Here is a 19,663-nt window from a genome sequence, read left to right on the forward strand (position 1 = left end):
ACTACAGTAACGAAAGATGGTACATAATCTATGTTAATTTTATTTGCTTATCATTCAAATTCCATTTTCAAAACCCTTGTGACTCTGATTTCAGTTTGCAGTTGATAGAGGAAATGTGGATTCTCACTGTCCAGTTCTTTTGTCCCTTTTGAATTTCCCTAAACATGTTTCTGAAGCCATTTGGTACTTCTTGCCAGCATCTCAGGGAGATAATTTGTCACCTTCTTAAGATCCACATCTTTAGATAACAAACTTGACTCCTTATTACATACTACATGCAACTACACTGTCCACAGCTTACCAGCAAAGATGTTACCTGTGTCAGTTCAGTAATTATTCCCAAGTTATAAATTCAAAAGCACTGTTTCAAATTCAACATACTGTTCTCTACAGAAACTTTAGCAAATGCCCTTTTCCTTACCTTCTTGCTGTAGTTATCTTAATGCATCATCTTCTGCAATGTTTCTAATATGTGCCAAAATGTGACTGTACAAACTGCTCCTGCTTGCATGTCTAGGAAATACTGAGATGAATCTTATAGTCATTTGACCACACAGTTTTTGTTTTGTTAGGTGCCAATGGTGCAATGGCCGTTTTTCATATCTCAGTAATTGTGTTCAATCCTTGAGGAGAAGCTACTTCATTGTATTATATTAGAAAGAGAAAAAGTGGTTCCTTTGTCATTTTTAAAATTTGCCTTGTTAGACGAATTACTTTCAGTCAGCATGAGGTTCATTTTAACTTTCATCCAAATGCAGTATATGAATTCACAGCACACTTACATGAATAGAACGGAACTTAAAATGGAAGGAATTTTTTTATTAACTATATAATTAATTTTTAACAGTCATCAGCATATAAGGTTTTCAGCAACACAGCTGCATTGAAGGGTTTCAACAATACAAATGATAACATCAGGCAACTTGTTATTATATGGCTGATGAATATGATGTACAAGCACATCAAAAGAACATATTTTAATTAAGGGTTTTAAATATATGAGAGAGAGGGGGGGGGGGGGGAGACAGAGAGAGAGAGAGAGAGAGAGAGAGAGAGAGAGAGAGAGTCAACAAGCTACTTGTTCTGTTAATATAAAGATCAGTTTGCAGTTGTAAAAGAAAAAAAAAATACTGTGTCAGACCCCCTTTAATAGACATACCAAGTTTAATTTCAACTAACTATATCTAAATAGTTTTTCTAGTTACCAGTGGTGACCAAACTACTCATATTCTGTGTCATTACATAACTTGTATGTGTTTTTCTTGCTGATGGCATCTTTTTGAGGAGATCCCATCAAGATGTGGAAATCAAACACCTCCAGACTGTGAATGCTATTTTGAGAAGTACTGTACATAAAATACTCTACCTGAAACAAATACTAGCTTCATGTCAACATTCTGGTGATACCTTATAACTATTCTCACCTCATATGCTTATGAACAGGCCCACTAAAAATATTATCTCTAAAAGCTGCTACCACTGCCTTCTTCACCATAACCTGTGACAAGTTCTAATACCTTCTGGTAGCAACAAGGGGTTATGATGGCACTGGCACTTTCTGGCTGTGCCATCTGGCTTTTAGAGATACTAGGAGAGGTGAGAGGGAAACACTGAAAGGCAGGATGGCGTTTACATGTAGGAAACATGTTGCATTCTTCATAAGCATGATGCTAAATGATGATTATATCCATGACCAAGTAATAAATATTTGTATTTGAGTATTATTACACCATTTCCTTTTCTTTCACTTTTTAAAAATAAATAAGTATGAATATCAGTTTAACTACCCATCTTTTTGTTGTTATTGAAAGATTGTAAATACCCCAAAAGTGGGTAATGCTTCACACTTATGATACTTAATACAATTTGTTTTATTGATAGTAACACCTTTGATATTATCACATGGTGTCAGTTAGCAAGGAATGTTGTGACAAGGTATCAGTGTCTTAAGCAAAAATATACAATAGTGTCTAATTACAGAATGAAGTTGTTCTTAATCCTAAGTATATAAAATTCACATTTCTGTAGCATCAATCATGCTTAATATAATTTAGGGTTGAGCACATTCAACATGGTACATTTTATTCTTGATTTTAGAACATTCAATTCAATCTCATCCTTAGATGTGAAAATACGGATTAACAGAACTGTGAAATCTCTTGTTTTATACATTAAATTAAAAACCACAGCAAATCACTATTTACAGAGATAGAGGGTAAAGAATCTGTCAGCTCTCTTTGAGAACATCTTTGAGTATACTGCTGCTACTGCGAGCAGCAGGGAACTGTGTGAATGTGGGTAGATGGACTTCTGAGAGAAGCAGTGGTGAACGTCTTGAGCTAGTACTTGAAGAACTGGGTGAAGGCTATTGCAAAAAAGAATAACAGTGTGTTAAGCTACACCATAAAATAATATTTACAATGGTTTTTTCAAAGTATAATGTTTATTTGTTAGAATCATATAATAAAAATAAGGAAATTTGTGCAATCTCATTTGTATATATCACTAATAGCTCTCAGTTCAAAGAGTTTTGAAACTGAATTAATAAGAAAGAGTAAATTTCAGATGGTGGTTTTAATGCTTCAAGTGTCCTAATTAGTCTCTACCCCTCCCCTCAAGTACAATGCACAGACTGTTCATACAAGCATTTGAAGGTGCCAGAAAAGTCCTTCTTTGGGATGTTGTTCTACTTGTGTATTACATTGGCTTGAATGCTGTTTGTGTTTTCAAAATGTAGACCCTTCGTTGAATTATTGTTTGTGGTAGGTACGTACTGATAACACCAAGTGTCATCACCTGTGATGGTTTTTTTCCAGAAAAGAATTGTCCTCATTTTTCATTTCAGTCTTGCAGGTGCCCAGGTATCATTGTTTATATTTGAAAGTCAAGGTGTGTGGGACAAACTTCACGCACATTTTTCACTTCTTCAAAAAATTCTGGAGAATGATCTAGAAATGCTGCTGCATTGCATTTTGTGACACACATTGACACTTTATGGTCATGCTTCTACTAGCTAACAGTGCCTGCTCACAATTGACTGGTTGAATGTTAGTTCAAATGGTCACCTTAGTTACTATGCTGATGCTATGTATATGCCAGGAAAAGACATCAGTCTCAGAGCTTTTTGGATAGACAGTGTATGCATCACATTGCCCTGGAAGCATAATCTGATTCAAGACTGGTCTCATACAAAAAAGAAAGATAATGCCAATTCGGCAAGAAGCCCACTGTGTAGAGGATCATAAGACTTTGAAGGCAAGGATGGTTTCATTGGAAAAACAGTCTTCATCATCAGTAATGTCTGGTATGTAAGGAGAGTCTTTGTGACTCCACTTCTGTTGGTCCATCACTTCCTTCTTAATGCTGCTGTCCAGCTCATCATTGAAAATCCGAAATCTGAAACTCTTCCTCCCTCACCTCCTCTCCCCTTCCACGTACACATTATAAGCCCTTCCTTCTTCCTTAGTATGTATCCTGGCCACTTTCCTGCTTTTCATTAACTCAGCAACTTTCTCTGCTCTCACATTCCTCTCAGAACCTCGTTTATTTCTCATTTTATTGATCCAACTTATATTTTTCCATTATTCACCATGCCCACATCTCAAAATTTAATCATGGAAAACTAATGCGTTGCCACAACGGCCAAGATGACACAACAGTAATTTGCTTTAACAATGTCTGATGTGATCAGTAATCTTGAAACTCTTGTTAACAAATCAGTTATACCTGCAAACGGTTGTTAATAGTAACATTTGAAACATTTCAAGCTCATCTTTAGAAGATTGAAAATCGTCATTATTAAAGCATAGTTCTGGGAACAGGAAATTGTTTCATCGATATAAATGATAGTGGGTATTTAATATAGCACCTCGAATTACATTTATTTTTGCAAATTATGCAAACTGTTTAACTTATTTACTTACTACAAAAATGCATCACAAGACAGACAGGCACTTTATTTTGCACCTCTGTTAATTATTTATGTCATTGTGTTTTAAGTCAGTGTTAAAACAGAATAGTCCAAATATTCACAATATATTTATTCTAGATACTTACAGTGGATCTCTCCCTTGGTGCTTGTTCTTGAGTCTGTGGAAGTAGTCGAAGTTTTGGCTGTGGTCTGGATTCATTCTCCAAGAATCGAATGAATGCCTCGGACAGGGACTGAAATATCATGTTAAATAAATGTACTTTTGAAAACTATGCCATACAGCTGATTCTGCAAAACACAAGATTCAAAGAATAGAACATGTTAATTATTTCTTACTCATGCACGAAATTGTTGTTTACTGAACTGACTTTGACACTCTAAGTAAGAGATATGAAAGTATTATGCATTTTTACAACTTGAGAAACTGAGTGCTTCAGTCTAATTATTCTCTTTTTGTTACCATGGAACTAAAACTGCTGATGATACATTCATGAACAACACTTTCTTGTGTGAAGAAATGAAATTCCTCTTAGCATAAATCATTAAAAAGATTCATTTAATTCATTCTGCTATGTCATAACTGTATTTACTTTCCACAAGCACTTTTGTAAAAATGCTAAGGGGTATCTATGTATGAAATATTGCATACTTGACGATTACTGAACAATATCTCTGAAAAATTGAAATTATATTCTGACTGAAGAAATCTTATTACAAGTAAAAATATTGCAAAACAAGATTCTATGATAATGTTACTTTCAGTGACAGGTAGCAATATCCACACACCATACCTATTTCTACTCATTAAACAAATAACAACCAATTTAAATGACACAATATCATCAACTATGACTTTCTTATGAGGGACCTAATATAAGCTTCAGTTACAAATTTAATTTTTATTTTCTTTACAGTTAAGCTCAATCATTGTAAAGGAATAACAGAAATTACATGTTTTAGTCAGAAGTGCTTCATCTCATTTATTTCAGAATCATCCTCAGCACTTCAGGAGTGGAATGAACATGTAGAAATACACATGTGTAATGTAATAATGTGCCTGTGGCTAGGGCATTCTGTTGGGTAGACCGATCGCCATTTTAGTTGACACCACTTTGGCAACTTGCATATCGATGAGGATGAGATGATGATGATGAAAACACAACACCCAGTCCCCGAGTGGAGAAAACCTCTGACTCAGTGGGAATCAGACCTGGGCCCCTCGATGGCATTCTACCACACTGACCACTCAGCTATGGAGGCACACATATAATGTAATTTGAAGTAGACTTTTTTAGGCTTGGTCTTCAGCACTAGATTGTGTTTTAGGCTGTAGACAACTTTTGTCTCATGTTTCCTTCTTTTACAAGTTTCCTTTTTAACTGTAATGCACTGTTTTCCAAGATTTGTTGTAGCTGCTTTCTAATCTTGGTAGAACTAATCTGCAAAATACTGTCCTGTTGCATATTACTGTTTCCTCAATACCTTATTTCAACATATTTTACATCATCAGCAATAGCCACACTTATACACAGATTACTGTCTTCTGTTCTGAGCATCTGCTTTGTTCCTCCTTGTTCCTACAGTCTTCAAGTCACACCCAAACACACCTCACTTTTATCCCAGTCATACGGTAAGTTTGGGTTCTCGAGAAATGTAGTGACATGTGAAGTAATACCACAAAATAGGTTGAAGAAAGGCGAATCTATTGACTGGAATACACACTTTACAATTCTGAAGTTATTAGGGGTACAATACCAATAGTGAAAGCCTATCTAAAATTTCAATGAAAACCAGACAGCTGTAATAATAGCTCAAGGATAAGGAAGGGAGAGAGGGCTGCAGTCCCTCGCTGCATGTTATTCAGTCGTACACAGAGCAAGCAGTAAAGGAGACCAAGGAGAAAGTTGTAAACAGAATTAAAGTTCAATTAGAAAAAAAAAAGAGATTTGACGTTTGTGAATGACTCTGTGATTTTGCCAGAGTTGGCTTGCGATTGAATGGACAGTGTCTTGAAAAGATGTTGTAAGATGAAAACCAAGGAAAGCATAGCGGAATTAATTAGGTAACACTGAGGGAAAGAGATTAAGAAACGAGATATCATGGATAGTGGATGGGTTTTGCTATTTGGCCAGCAAAATAAATGACAGAGACAAGAATAAATAGGAGTAAAATGTAAACTGAAAATAGCAAGAAAAGCATTCCCAGAAAAGAAAAAAAAACTGTTAGCACTTAAGTTTTGGGAGTGTTTATAGCTTTATATGGAAGTGAAATGGGGATGACAAAGAGAACAAGAGGAGAACAGAAGCTTTTGAAATGTGCTGTTACAGAAGAATGCTGAAGACTAGGTGGGTATATTGAGTAACTAATGGAGAAGTACTGCATCAAATCGGAAAGGTGGAAAAAAGAACTTTATGGCATAACTTGACTAAAAGAAAACAATAGCTGACAGAACACATCCTGAGGTGTAAAAGAGTAATTAATTTTGTTTGTAGGATGTGTGTGTGGGCGGGAGGGGGGTGGACAGGGGCGGGGGGGGGGGGGGGGGGGGTGTTGAAATTGCAGAGCGAAACCAAGCTTTGACTAAAGTAAGCAGGCTGAAGAGGATGTAGGTTACAGTGATCATGATGAGATGTAGAGACCCACAGAATAGACTAGTGAAGAGAGCTAATCTCAGATCAGTCATTGGACTGAAGATCACAACAAAAATAATTATGTCTTGCATCCCAGTCTGATAATTCTTCAAGTGCCAGAAGGGCCTCCAACAGCAAAGGGTTTGGTGAGGCAAGTGAACAATGTTCAACCGCAGCAGAGCTATGTTCACAGCAGTTTCCATACACAACTGACTGCCTGAAAATCTGGGATCAGAGTGACAAGTCTTTATGTTTATCACACACTAGCTCGGCAAGCCTCCACTGGATATTGTCATTTAACGTAAAGTACTCTTTGTGTTCAAATGGCTCTGAGCACTATGGGACTTAACATCTGAGGTCATCAGTCCCCTAGACTCAGAACTACTTAAACCTAACTAACCTAAGGACATCACACACATCCATGCCCGAGACAGGATTCGAAGCTGCGACCGTAGTAGCAGCACAGTTCTGGACTGAAGCGCCTAGAGCCGCTCGGTCACAGTGGCCGGCACTCTTTGTGTCATTCAAAATACATTTACTGATGAGGGGAGCAGACTTTAACACAACACACTGAAGGTTGCTTAGCAGCCCATCCACCTAATATATGGTACAATGAGAAGCACACATTGCTTTTTTCTCATCACAATGGTCTATAGCCTATAGATGTGGATATATATCTATTTCCCATTAAGTGATACATCAAGATTGTTACCATGTGGGAATTAACAGCTACACAGCTTGAAAGTTTGGATTGGATATTGTGATCTACCATATTTGGTTCCCTTAAATCATCACTAAACTGTAATTATTAGGTCTACAGCTTAGTTCCCTCCGTTTTACAATAGACAGCAGCAGTGGTAAGTCGTGGTGCAGATGGTAGGTCAGTAAGCTTAAGCATTTGTGAACATAACCCTTTCAGAATATTAGTCAATTTTTAATTGAGTCATAAAGTTATTCTCAATTGAATATTTCAATTTTTGAACACAATTCTCATCATTTTCAGGAATTTTCTGCTTTAACTTGAAGAAACCTATGGCTGAGGTTCATATGACACTGGGAAAGACCTATAGTGAGGCATCTATTAGTGAAAGAATGTGCAGTGAATGGTTTCAATGCTACAAGAATGGTGATTTTGATGTTGAAGACAAGCATAGCAGCGGAAGATAGGTTTTTGAAGCAACTGAAACTGAAGAAAACAATCATAGTATATTGTTATTGATACATTTGAGACAAGTACTGAAAAACAAATGGCCACAATATAGGTAGAGATTTGAAAAAAAATTACCAATAGTGAACTGGCCATATAACTGTGAGGGGGGTGAGGGGTGGGGGGATGTGAACAATGAAAGTAAAGAACTGTGAAACGCAATTGTGCAGCTGTCAACTGAATTATTTACTGTAATCAGTGTTGAATTTCCACCCCCCATTTTTCAGCCAGTATAACCTGTCAACACCGAGGATTATTAATGAAGAAATAAAGTAGGTGAAAGTCACATACCAACATTCCTTCATAAACATACTCTTACCACAACCTAACAATAGTCCCGTGTACTTTTCTTCCAGCCCTACTAAAACATTTGTCTCCCCCTGCCTCACCATGTGGTCTTTTTGACCAATCCTTCCATTATAATCTTCTCCAAGGTATCTCTCTCCTCCCTGAGGAAGGATCGATTGGTTCTTAAATCAAGGATAGTGTACTGGTATGCATTTTTGTATTTCCATTGGCAATACTGATGTTTCTTCTGAAAGTAATTACAAGCCAGAAATTCTGTCTCATAATATTATATAGTTTTCTCCCAAGACTTTTCTTTTCATAGAAATCTGATAACACAATATGGTTAGATTAAATTTATTCACTAAGTGGTGGCAGGAGAAAATACATAAAAGTTGTGGAAACGCACAATCTCCCTGAGTCAGTGGCTCCTCCTCCTGTCTAGGGGGCCCCTTCAACATTGCTGCACAAAAAGGACCCACTAGCTGCAAAAGCTTACATATTTACACATATTTTATGTGTTTCTCCTGCCACAACGTGGTGACTAGTTTTTTACCTATCCATATTATATTGTATTTTCGGACACTGGTTATTCTTGTTGATAAATCTAAAAAATTGTCAGAATCAGGATAAGAAGTTTATTGTCTAACAACATACAAGATAGACCAGTAATTTATTGTATAGGAAACTTCTCAACATTACACTATAGAAAATTTTAGTTTTAGGGAATTTTAGTGTTGTAAATTTAAGTACACAGGTCTGCAAAACTTAAGGACAAAAGTAGCTTTTGCTTGATGTGTCACTGCCAAGTAACGCAGCTCAATGAAACTTGGGCATATATAGAAACAACTGCTACAGTGTAGTATAGAACGTAGCTGAAAGAAATGTGCTATGAAAGAAACAGAAATGACACTTTTATTCAAAGATAATTATTACACTGAAATCAATGCAGTCTATGATGGTTCCCTGGACATTACAAAAGGTGATGGGCATGTAGTCACCACGGAGAGCAATGCATGCTCTGAAACATGCCCCATGCTGGCCACAAGGTTGGTAGGGAGACTTGTTGTAGGACATTCCATTTATCCACCAGTGCACTCAACAAGTGCTGGACAGTCATTTATACACCTGGATGTGCTGCAATTCATCTCCACAATGTATCTCACATGTGCTTGATCAGATTGAAGTTAAGAGAGAGGGCAGGCCAGCCCATTTATCAAATATCCTCTCATTCCTAGAGCTCCTCCACTTGCGCTGTTTGATGCAGTCACCCATTTTTGCCCATAAAAATGACTGAATGCATCCCTGAAAAGACACACATATGGAAGGGGTGTAGTGGGTGAATGTCTGGATTCAAAGATTTGGAGGTCAATACGCTCATACAACATTATGGTTCCCCACACCACAACCTCTTCTTGTGATCTTCAGCCCAGAGACTGGTTTGATGCACCTCTCCACGTTACTCTAACCTGTGCATGCTTCTTCATCTCCGAGTAACTACTGCAACCTACAACCTTCTGAATCTGCTTAGTGCATTCATCTCTTGGTCCACCTCTACAATTTTTACCCTCCTCAATTCTCTCCAATACTAAATTGGTGATCCCTTGGTACCTCAGAACGTGTCCTACCAACTGGTCTCTTCTTTTAGTCAGGTTGTGCCACAATTTCCTCTTCTCCCCTATTCTATACAGTACCTCCTCATTAGTTATGTGATCTACCCATCTAATCTTCAGCATTCTTCTGTAGCACCACATTTCGAAAGCTTCTATTCTCTTCATGTCCAAACTATTTATCGCCCATGTTTCGCTTTCATACGTGGCTATACTCCATACTAATACTTTCAGAAAAGACTTCTTGACAATTAAATCTATATTCGATGTTAACAAATTTCTCTTCTTCAGAAACGCTTTCCTTGCCATAGTCAGTCTACATTTTACATCCGCTCTACTTCGACCATCATCAATTATTTTACTCCCCAAATAGCAAAACTGCTTTACTACTTTAAGTGTCTCATTTCCTAATCTAATTCCCTCAGTATCAGCTGACTTCATTTGACTACATTCCATTATTCTCATTTTGCTTTTATTTATGTTCATTTTACATCCTCCTTTCAAGACACTGTCCATTCTGTTCAACTGCTCTTCTTCCAGATCGTTCGCTCTCTCTGACAGAATTAACATGTCATCGGCAAACCTCAATGTTTTTTATTCCTTCTCTGCGGATTTTAATTCCTACTCAACATATTTCTTATGTTCCCTTTACTGCTTGCTCAATATACAGACTGAACAACATCGGGGATAGGCTACAACACTGCCTCACTCCCTTCTCAACCATTGGTTCCCTTTCATGCCCCGCTAACTCTTATAATGACAATCTGGTTTCTGTACAAATTGTAAATAGCCTTTTCTCCCTGTATTTTACCCCTGTCACCTTCAGAATTATAAAGAGAGTATTCCAGTCAACAATGTCAAAAGCTTTCTCCAAGTCTACAAATGTTAGAAATGTAGGTTTGCCTTTCCTTAATCTATCTTCTAAGATAAGTCACAGGGTCAGTATTGCCTCATGTGTTCCAACATTTCTACGGAATCCAGACTGATCTTCCCCAAGTTCAGCTTCTACCAGTACACAACAATACCTGGAAAAAAAAAAAAAAAAAACCATGTTCAACAATGGTGGACACACCTTCACATGGTGACAGGTAGGAACAGACAATGCACCCCGGAACATGATGAATTTGGTGGTGTGGGGAGGCATAATGGTGCACCCTCAAATCTTTCAATACAGTACACTCAGCAGTCATTGTTATTGTAACACTGTACTCCTTCCCCCATACGTGTCTTTCCAGGGTAGCATTCGGCCCTGACTTCATTTTTATGGATGATTGCATGGATTATATCGAACAATACAGGAGGTAGAGCTCTTGGAAGGAAGGGATATTTGGCAAATGGACTGGCATGCCCTTTCCCCCTGGTCAACCACACTTGTGGAGGAATGGGATGCCCTACCACAAAAACTCCGTAACAATCTTGTGGCCAGCATTGGAGCACAATGCACAGCATGCATTGCCATCTGTGGTGATTATATACCCTATTAAGAACTATGTCCTGCCATTTGTAATGACCAAGGGAGGATCATGAAATGCGGTGAAATCAGTGTAATGACTGTCTTTGAACACAGGTGTTATTTATGTTTGTCTTATTGCATATTTGTTTCAGTTATATTCTGTATGATATGCAGCAGTTTTATCTATGTATGGGCCAATTTTTATTGAGTTGCACCACTTGGCAGTGGCTAATCATGTAAAAGTTACTTTCATCCTTACATTTTCCACACCAATGTATTATACTGCATTTAAGTTCAAACACTGTATGAAAACTTGTTAAATTTTTTGTAGGACTGTGATTATGTTTCAGTTCCTTTTACCATGTCTTGGTCAAGTACCAATATTATGTTTCAAGAGTTATTCTACAGGGTAATAGCAGTTTTGGACTAACATACTGTACAATTCTCTCTTCAGCAAACTACCCTGAATCTTATTCATATTTTTACCTTTTAATTTGTTACAAATATTCATTCCCATGTGGAGTTTGGACAAATAACTGTTGGTACTGGGTACAAAGCATTTATACTATTTATTCCTGGTACTGCACTTTGCTTAACACATATGTAATAGAAAGAGCTGCATGCCATTGGATAACTATGGTTTGTTTTGTTTTGTTTTGTTTTAGGGCACAAAAACAACTAGGGTCATACATGTCCATGTCAGAACTGTAGAACATGAAGACAAAGAGCGTAGTTAAAAACGACTATACATTAATCCCAATCGGCGGAAGAAAAGACAGCTAAAAACAGGGATGTCGAGAAAAGTCTATAAAATGCGCCATAGAGAAATGGAGGTCCTGAACTAAAGATTAAATATCCTCTGTCATATTTCTAAAATACGGATAAAACGTAAAACATGGTCGACAGCTCGTGTGTCATTTGCTACAACGGCCAATAACTCAGATGGCAACCACAAATGAGAACGTAAGGCGTTAAAAAATGGGCACACTGTCAGGAAATGGTGGACTGTCAAAGGTTGAGGGCAATAAGCACAATGTGGTAGGGGAGCACCTCTTAACAAATGGCAATGGCTAAAAAGATAGTGCCCAATATGCAACCTAGTTAAAATGATCTCGCCATGGTGAGAGGGCCAAGAGGAGGTCATCCAAGCTGATGGAAAAGGCTTAATTCCCCGGAGCTTATTCCCATGAATGGACAACCAGTGGTGGTGCCAAAGTGATTTCGCCTGCTGACAGACAGAAACATGGAGATCATTCGTGGGGGTGGAAGAACCAGCAAGCTAAGGTATGAGGACTGCAGCCTTCGCAGCAGCACCAGTGGTCTCATTTCCCAGCGGACCGACATGACCAGGAAGCCATGTAAACATCACAGTAGCTCCATCAAAAATGAGCAAGTGACAGCTTTCCTGTACTCATTGCACTAAGAGATGGACATTGTATAGCACACACAGGCTCTGAAGGGCACTGAGAGAGTTGGAGCACATGACACAATTGAAAATCCTGTGTTACTGGATGTACTGCATGGCCTGATACAGAGCGATGAGCTCCACTGAGTGGTGTCCTGGAAGCCAATATAAAAAATGTTGGCGTCAATGACAAAGGCACCCATGACACCATGGTCTGTCTGACAGCCATCAGTGTACACAAAGGTACTATCGCGAAGTTCCGTGCGAAGGTTGTGAAACTTTCGGTGATAGTGTGAGGCTCGAGTAGTGTGTTTACGTAGCAAAAGAAGGCCAAGGTGAACAGGGGCCACCGCATGAAGCCATGGTGGCAAAGGGTTCATACCTATCGGGAAAGTGGCAGCTACCATTAAGTTAAGCTGCTGGATCAAGAGCTGAAAGCGATCTCCAGGAAGTAACAGAGAAGAGGGACGTGCCCCATACTGGCAATCAAAGGAGGTGGCATAGGATGGGTAATCACACAAGGCAGACAAATGACATGCATATCTGCTGAGGAGAAAGTCACGGTGGTAGGACAGTGGAAGTTTGGCAGCTTCTGCATACAGATTGTCAACCAGGCTTGTGGAAAAGACATCAGTGGCCAAATCGATGCCATGATGGTGGGTAGTATTGAGATGCCGTAAGAGGGACGGACGTGCAGATGCATAAGCAAAACACCCGTAGTCTAGTTTCGAACAAACAAGGGACCAGTACAAAAGGAGGAGGGTGGTTCAATCTGCTCCCCAGGAAGTAGCACTGAGGACATGTAGGACACTGAAGGACCGCATACAGTGGGCTGCCAGGTAAGACATGTGGGAGGACCAAGAAAGTTTCCTACCGAGCATTAACTTCAGGAAATTCCTAGTTTCAATGAACAGAAGAGCAACAGGCCCAAAATGTAAAGATGGTGGAAGAAACCAGTTGCACCGCCAGAAATTCATAAAAATAGTTTTGTTGATGCTCCATGAGTAAAGGCGATCAAGACATCGCTGAAGAGACCACTCAATAAGACAAGTCCATGGAGAACTGGAACACATGGCAAAATCGTCAACAAAATGGGAGCCAGAGATGCCATTATAGGGTTAAAGGTGATAACAAAGAGGATGGCATTCAGGACAGGACCCTGAGGTACATCACTTTTTTCTGGATAAATGTGTCCAACAAGGAAATGGAGCATGTGGCCACAGAAGCCTCACATGTCGAGAGTACAGAGGACACCAGTCCTCCAGCAGGTGTAGTAGGCTTCCTCCAAATCAAAAAACATGGCCACAGTCTGGGATTTCTGTGGAAAACCACGCATGACATGGGTGGACAAAGTGACATGATGGTCAACTGCAGAATGGCCACTTGAAATCCATACTGTGCAGTAGTTGGTACATTGGGAAACTTGAGCCACCATACCAGCCAGGTATGAATCATACATTCCATCATCTTGCAGACACCAGACACAGCTGCTGAGAGAAATTGGCAGTAGCTAGAAGGATGGTGTTTGTTCTTAGCGGGCTTAGGTATGGGTATGACAGTGGCTTCACATCAGTGTTTGGGAAATGTGCCCTCTGCCCAGATGTCATTGTAAATATAAAGGAGAAAGTGTTTGCCTTCAAGAGAAAGAATGTGAACATCATCTGGCCCTGCAGCGGAGGATCAGGATGAAGTGAGAGCACGATCCAGCTCCCTCATAGTAAAGGTGGCATTGTAGCACTCACTATTCTGAGAAGAGAAGGGTATCGCCCGTACCTCCTCTGCTCATTTCTGATGGAGGAAGGCAGGGTGATAGTGGGAGGAGCTTGAAATCTCCACAAAGTGGAAGCCCAAGGTATTGGAGATAGCAATAAGTTTGCTACTGTCATGCCAGAAATTTGGGAATGCGCCTTGGTCCCAGAGAACTGCTGGAGGTTGTCCTACATGAAGAAAGAGCAAGTGGAACTGTTAAAAGAACTAGTAAATGAAATCCAGCTAGCTTTTCTGCTATCATGAAGAACACAATGACACTGTGCATGCAACCATTTATAATGAATACAGTTTGCCATCGTAGGATGATGGTTAAAAATGAAGAGAGCACACCTCCATGTGCAAATTGCATTGTGGCACATGTGAGTCCACCAAGGTACAGGGACGTGGTGCATTAAAGAGGAAATGTGAGGAATGGAACGTTCTGCAGCAGTAAGGAGAATGTTTGTAAGATATTCTATCTAGTCAACACAACTGGGGAAATGTTGTTCATTCAAGGTCACTAGGGAGGAGCAAAGCCTCCAGCTGGCCTTAGAAAGTTGCCATTTTGGTGTGCACGTAGAAGGGGTTGGAGTCAGCAAACAGATAGCACATGGGAAACGGTTGCTCGAGTATGTGACAGGGAGAATGGACCACTTGAGATGATGGGCAACCTGGGCAGTGCAGAAGGATAGGTACAAACGGTAACAGGTGTGTGTGGAGTGTGAAAGGAATGTGAGTGCTCCCATGTTAAAGCAGATGATGTTAAGTTGATTGAGAAGGTTAGCCAAGAGGGCACCTCTCGGACAGGTTATGGGAGAACCCCAAAGGGGATGGTGTGCATGAAAGTCACCAAGCAGCAGAAAGGGGTAAGATAGCTGCCCAATAAGTTGGAGGAGGTCTGTCCTGATGACATCGAACGATAGAGGGATGTAACCGGTACAAGGGAAAATGTCAAGTGAGGAAAGAAAATAAGGACTGCAACAGCTTCAAGCTGGGTAGTCAGGGAGATGGGTTGACTATGTACATCATCAGGGATAAGCAGCATGACTCACTCCCTCACGAGATGGAATACCGCCCTCGGGGAGAAGGTCAAAGCAGATCAGAAAGAAATGCAAGAGTTCAAAGTGGTCGCAAGGACGCAATTTTGTTTCCTGGAGGCAGAGAACAAGCAGATGTTGTGATTCTAAGAGCAGCCATAAGTCCTCTTTGTCAGATCAAAGGCTGTGAACATTCCACTGGAGGAGAGTCATGATGGGGAAAGGGGAGGAGGGAAAAACAAAGGGGTGTCACTTTGGCAGCTGCTGACTGCCAGTTTGTGAAGACTCACTGCTCCAGGACACACAAGCTGGAGGGTACTACTCCATGAGATCTACACAGTTGTTAGCATTCTCCTTCTTTCAGTCTACAGACTCCATGGCAGAAAAATGGTTGGTGGTGCCCACCGGCAATACGGAGGTCAGTCAGGCGAGTGTATCGTGTGGCTACACCATCATAGAGGATCTCCGAATCATTGAAGGCGAAGATCATTTGTCTTTGTTTGACTTCTTGGATTCCGTAGAAATACGGGAATACGTGAGGCAATACTGACCCTACGACTTATCTTAGAAGCTAGATTAAGAAAATGCAAAACTACATTTCTAGCATTTGTAGACTTGGAGAAAGCTTTTGCCAATGTTGACTGGAATACTCTCTTTCAAATTCTGAAGGTGACAGGAGTAAAATACAGGGAGTGAAAGGCTATTTACAATTTGTACAGAAACCAGATGGCAGTTATAAGAGTCGAGGGACATGAAAGGGAAGCAGTGATTGGGAAGGGAGTGAGACAGGGTTGTAGCCTCTCCCCGATGTTATTCAATCTGTATATTGAGCAAGCAGTGAAGGAAACAAAAGAAAAATTCGGAGTAGGTATTAAAATCGATGGAGAAAAAATAAAAACTTTGAGGTTCGCCGATGACATTGTAATTCTGTCAGAGACAGCAAAGAACCTGGAAGAGCAGTTGAACAGAATGGACAGTGTCTTGAAAGGAGGGTATGAGATGAACATCAACAAAAGAAAAACGAGGATAATGGAATGTAGTCGAATTAAGTCGGGTGATGCTGAGGGAATTAGATTAGGAAATGAGACACTTAAAGTAGTAAAGGAGTTTTGCTATTTGGGGAGCAAAATAACTGATGATGGTCGAAGTAGAGAGGATATAAAATGTAGACTGGCAATGGCAAGGAAAGCGTTTCTGAAGAAGAGAAATTTGTTAACATCGAGTATTGATTTAAGTGTCAGGAAGTCGTTTCTGAAAGTATTTGTATGGAGTTTAGCCATGTATGGAAGTGAAACATGGACGATAAATAGTTTAGACAAGAAGAGAATAGAAGCTTTCGAAATGTGGTGCTACAGAGGAATGCTGAAGATTAAATGGGTAGATCACATAACTAATGAGGAGGTATTGAATAGGATTGGGGAGAAGAGGAGTTTGTGGCAGAACTTGACTAGAAGAAGGGATCGGTTGGTAGGGCATGTTCTGAGGCATCAAGGGATCACTAATTTAGTATTGGAGGGCAGTGTGGAGGGTAAAAATCGTAGAGGGAGATCAAGAGATGAATACACTAAACAGATTCAGAAGGATGTAGGCTGCAGTACGTATTGGGAGATGAAGAAACTTGCACAGGATAGAGTAGCATGGAGAGCTGCATCAAACCAGTCTCAGGACTGAAGACCACAACAACAACAACTTCTTGGAGCCTTTCCGGTTGTCAGAGGAAGACTCAGATGTGTGTTGGCTGGAGGGATGTAGGAAGTCTTTGCGGCAGTATTACTTCTGTCCTTTCCCCCTTCCAGTTGTGCAGCAGCTGACATCATCCCATGAGGTGAAAAATTGGTGACGTGTTGCACAGCTGGAGGAGGAGATGGGGATGCTACCATGACACTGGGTGATTTTACAACCTTGGTGCTCAATTTGAGGTTGCATGTGGCCATGCCCTTCGTGGAGCGAGATGTAGCAAGAACATTACTGTAAGAGCCAGATGGTAGAACATAAGGTTTGCAACTAGCCAATAACTTGCAAGTGACCGGGTAAGGCACTTTTTCCCTTACCTGGATCTCCCAGACAGCCCACTCGTTGAGATACGTGGGACAATCTCGAGAGGAGGCAGCACGGTCACCAATGCAAATGATACAGTGGGGAGAAGAAAGCAGACAATCGCCCTTGTGAGCATCCCTACCACAGGTTACACATTGACTGGGTGCTGACAGGACAGTTGAATGTGGTTGAAATGATGACACTGGTAGCAGTGCAACAGGTTTGGAATGTACAGTCAAACTGTGACAACTTCATAGCCTGCTTTGATCTTGGATGGAAACACCACTCTATCAGAAGTGATAAAAAGAGTGTTTGTGGGCACCAAGGATGCATCTACCTTTTTCATCACCCAATGGACTGCAATGACACCATGATCAGAGAGGTACATCTGGATTTTGGTTCAGTCAGACTATCAAGCAGCCTAGTGTAAGTAACACTACAGGAACAATTCAGGGTTCTATGAGCCTCAACATGAACAGGATAGTAGTGGAGGAGTGAAGCGGTAAGCAGTTGTTGTGCTTGAGAATCAGAAGTAGTCTCCAAAAGCAAAGTGCCTTTGCGTAAATGAGAGCAGGATTTCACAGGCCCAGCAATTTTATCAACATCTTTCCAAGTAAGAAATGCATTTACTGTTGCAAAGGACTGACCGTCTTCAGTATGTGAAACCGTGAGGAACCACGGTACAGCTAGGAGGTCTTTGAATCGGGAGCCTCATTCCATTTACATTTCACAGACATTGACTGCGAAGAAGATCATTGGCTCATTGTGAGAAAATCCCCGTGAGTACCAGCATCTCCAGTGGCATTCTCCTTCCAACTGCTCCCCCCCTCCCCTTCAGAGGGGGCTCAGCTGCCTTAGGTGATTGCTCACAACTCAGGTCACACCTCCCAAACACCTGATAGTGGGACCAATCGGCAATTTCGGAAGGGAGCAGCTCGGGCAATCACCCCCTCTTGGAACAGGCCTGTACCATGGGGTACTTGCGAACCTTACCTGTTGATCTGGGGCTGGGAATTATGCGTTACCCAGTCACTTGTCATGCGTGGGCCAGCCTTCAGAAGCACACAGGGAGGAAGAAGAAAAAGAGGAACCTTAAACACTGAAGTGGAGGAAGGATAGGAGAAGTTGAATGAATAAAGAAAAAAGTAACGAAAAAAAAGTGGTGAGTCTTTTCTTATGTCAGCTACTGAAAATGTGGAACACATTCCCAAAAACACCCCAGACACATTCCCCAAGGGAGGGGAAAAGGAACAGCAAGAGGATAGACATGCAGCACAGAAGGGAAAAGATGTTGCAAAGGCTGGGGCCCAGTGGTAGCCAAGCCACCTGAGGGAGGATACCTATGGTGACTGACTGCTATCAATTCACGGGCTACAATAGCTTCATTATAATTTTCATTATAAGAGTATTGTTTCATTGCCAATACAGCAGAGTGCTTATATTTTACAATTGTAGCACAATTTCTACTTGGTGAACCACATTTTGCAGTTTCCTTTAACAATGATTTCATTTCATTTCCCATTTAATCCACTTTCATTTTCTTCTGTTGCTTGAAAGGGCTATTAAGGATAAAAAAACAATCTGTGTTCCTGATGTATACTTAATATAGGAACAAAACTGTGAATCCAGTAGCACCACTACTACGTTAAACATACTTTGCTTAAATGATAATTAATTGAAACCCTCAGCTGCCGATAGGTGTTGTTCATATACCTCTATGGGGACAGCTGAAAATGTGTGCCCCAACCAGGACTCGAACCTGGGATCTCCTGCTTACATGGCAGACACTCTATTCATCTGAGCCACTGAGGACACTGAATAGCGCGACTGCAGGGACTTATCCCTTGCACGCTTCCCATGAGACCCATATTTACAACTGTCCACAATCTACATACGTAATGTCCCGGTCGGGGCACACATTTTCAGATGTCCCCATTGAGGTATATCAGCAACACCTGTCGGCAGCTGAGGGTTTCAATTAATTATCATTTATTCTAGAGAAGCTGCACGGTCATCAGTGGTATCTGTTCTTCCGGGAACAGCTACTATCTTCATATATTTTGCTTAGATGATTTTATGGAGCTCATTCTTAAATGTGAGTTTCATTTTGGTTCTAAACAAACAGCCTAAAACTTTACCTGGTTCGAGTCTGTACTATTGGATGCCAAGCCAAGTTTTGAAAGCTCATCAGGACATAATTCCAGCACACTTCCAAGTACACGAAGCACTTGACTTTTACTAGCAGCTGGTGCTGAGAAATAGCCAAGCATTAAGTTCTTCACCAAGTTCCTGGAAAATATATTAATGATTAATACAACA

The 19,663-nt window shown here is 40.4% G+C and overlaps 1 protein-coding gene across 2 annotated transcripts in view; it reads right to left on the reverse strand.

Annotated features, from left to right (window-relative positions):
* Positions 1-851: 851 nt before the first annotated feature.
* The window catches only part of LOC124596613 (thyroid receptor-interacting protein 11-like), a 477,631-nt gene continuing 458,819 nt past the window's right edge, over positions 852-19,663 (reverse strand). For both annotated transcript variants that reach the window (XM_047135834.1, XM_047135833.1), the window contains exons 21-23: positions 19,483-19,633; positions 4,057-4,164; positions 852-2,365 (exon numbers count right to left, since the gene is read on the reverse strand). In XM_047135834.1, the coding sequence (XP_046991790.1) occupies positions 2,228-2,365; positions 4,057-4,164; positions 19,483-19,633 (397 nt within the window). In that variant the 3' untranslated portion in view covers positions 852-2,227. The remainder of the gene's footprint in view (positions 2,366-4,056; positions 4,165-19,482; positions 19,634-19,663) is intronic.

This window comes from Schistocerca americana, chromosome 2, assembly GCF_021461395.2.
Source record: "Schistocerca americana isolate TAMUIC-IGC-003095 chromosome 2, iqSchAmer2.1, whole genome shotgun sequence".
NCBI lineage: Eukaryota > Metazoa > Arthropoda > Insecta > Orthoptera > Acrididae > Schistocerca > Schistocerca americana.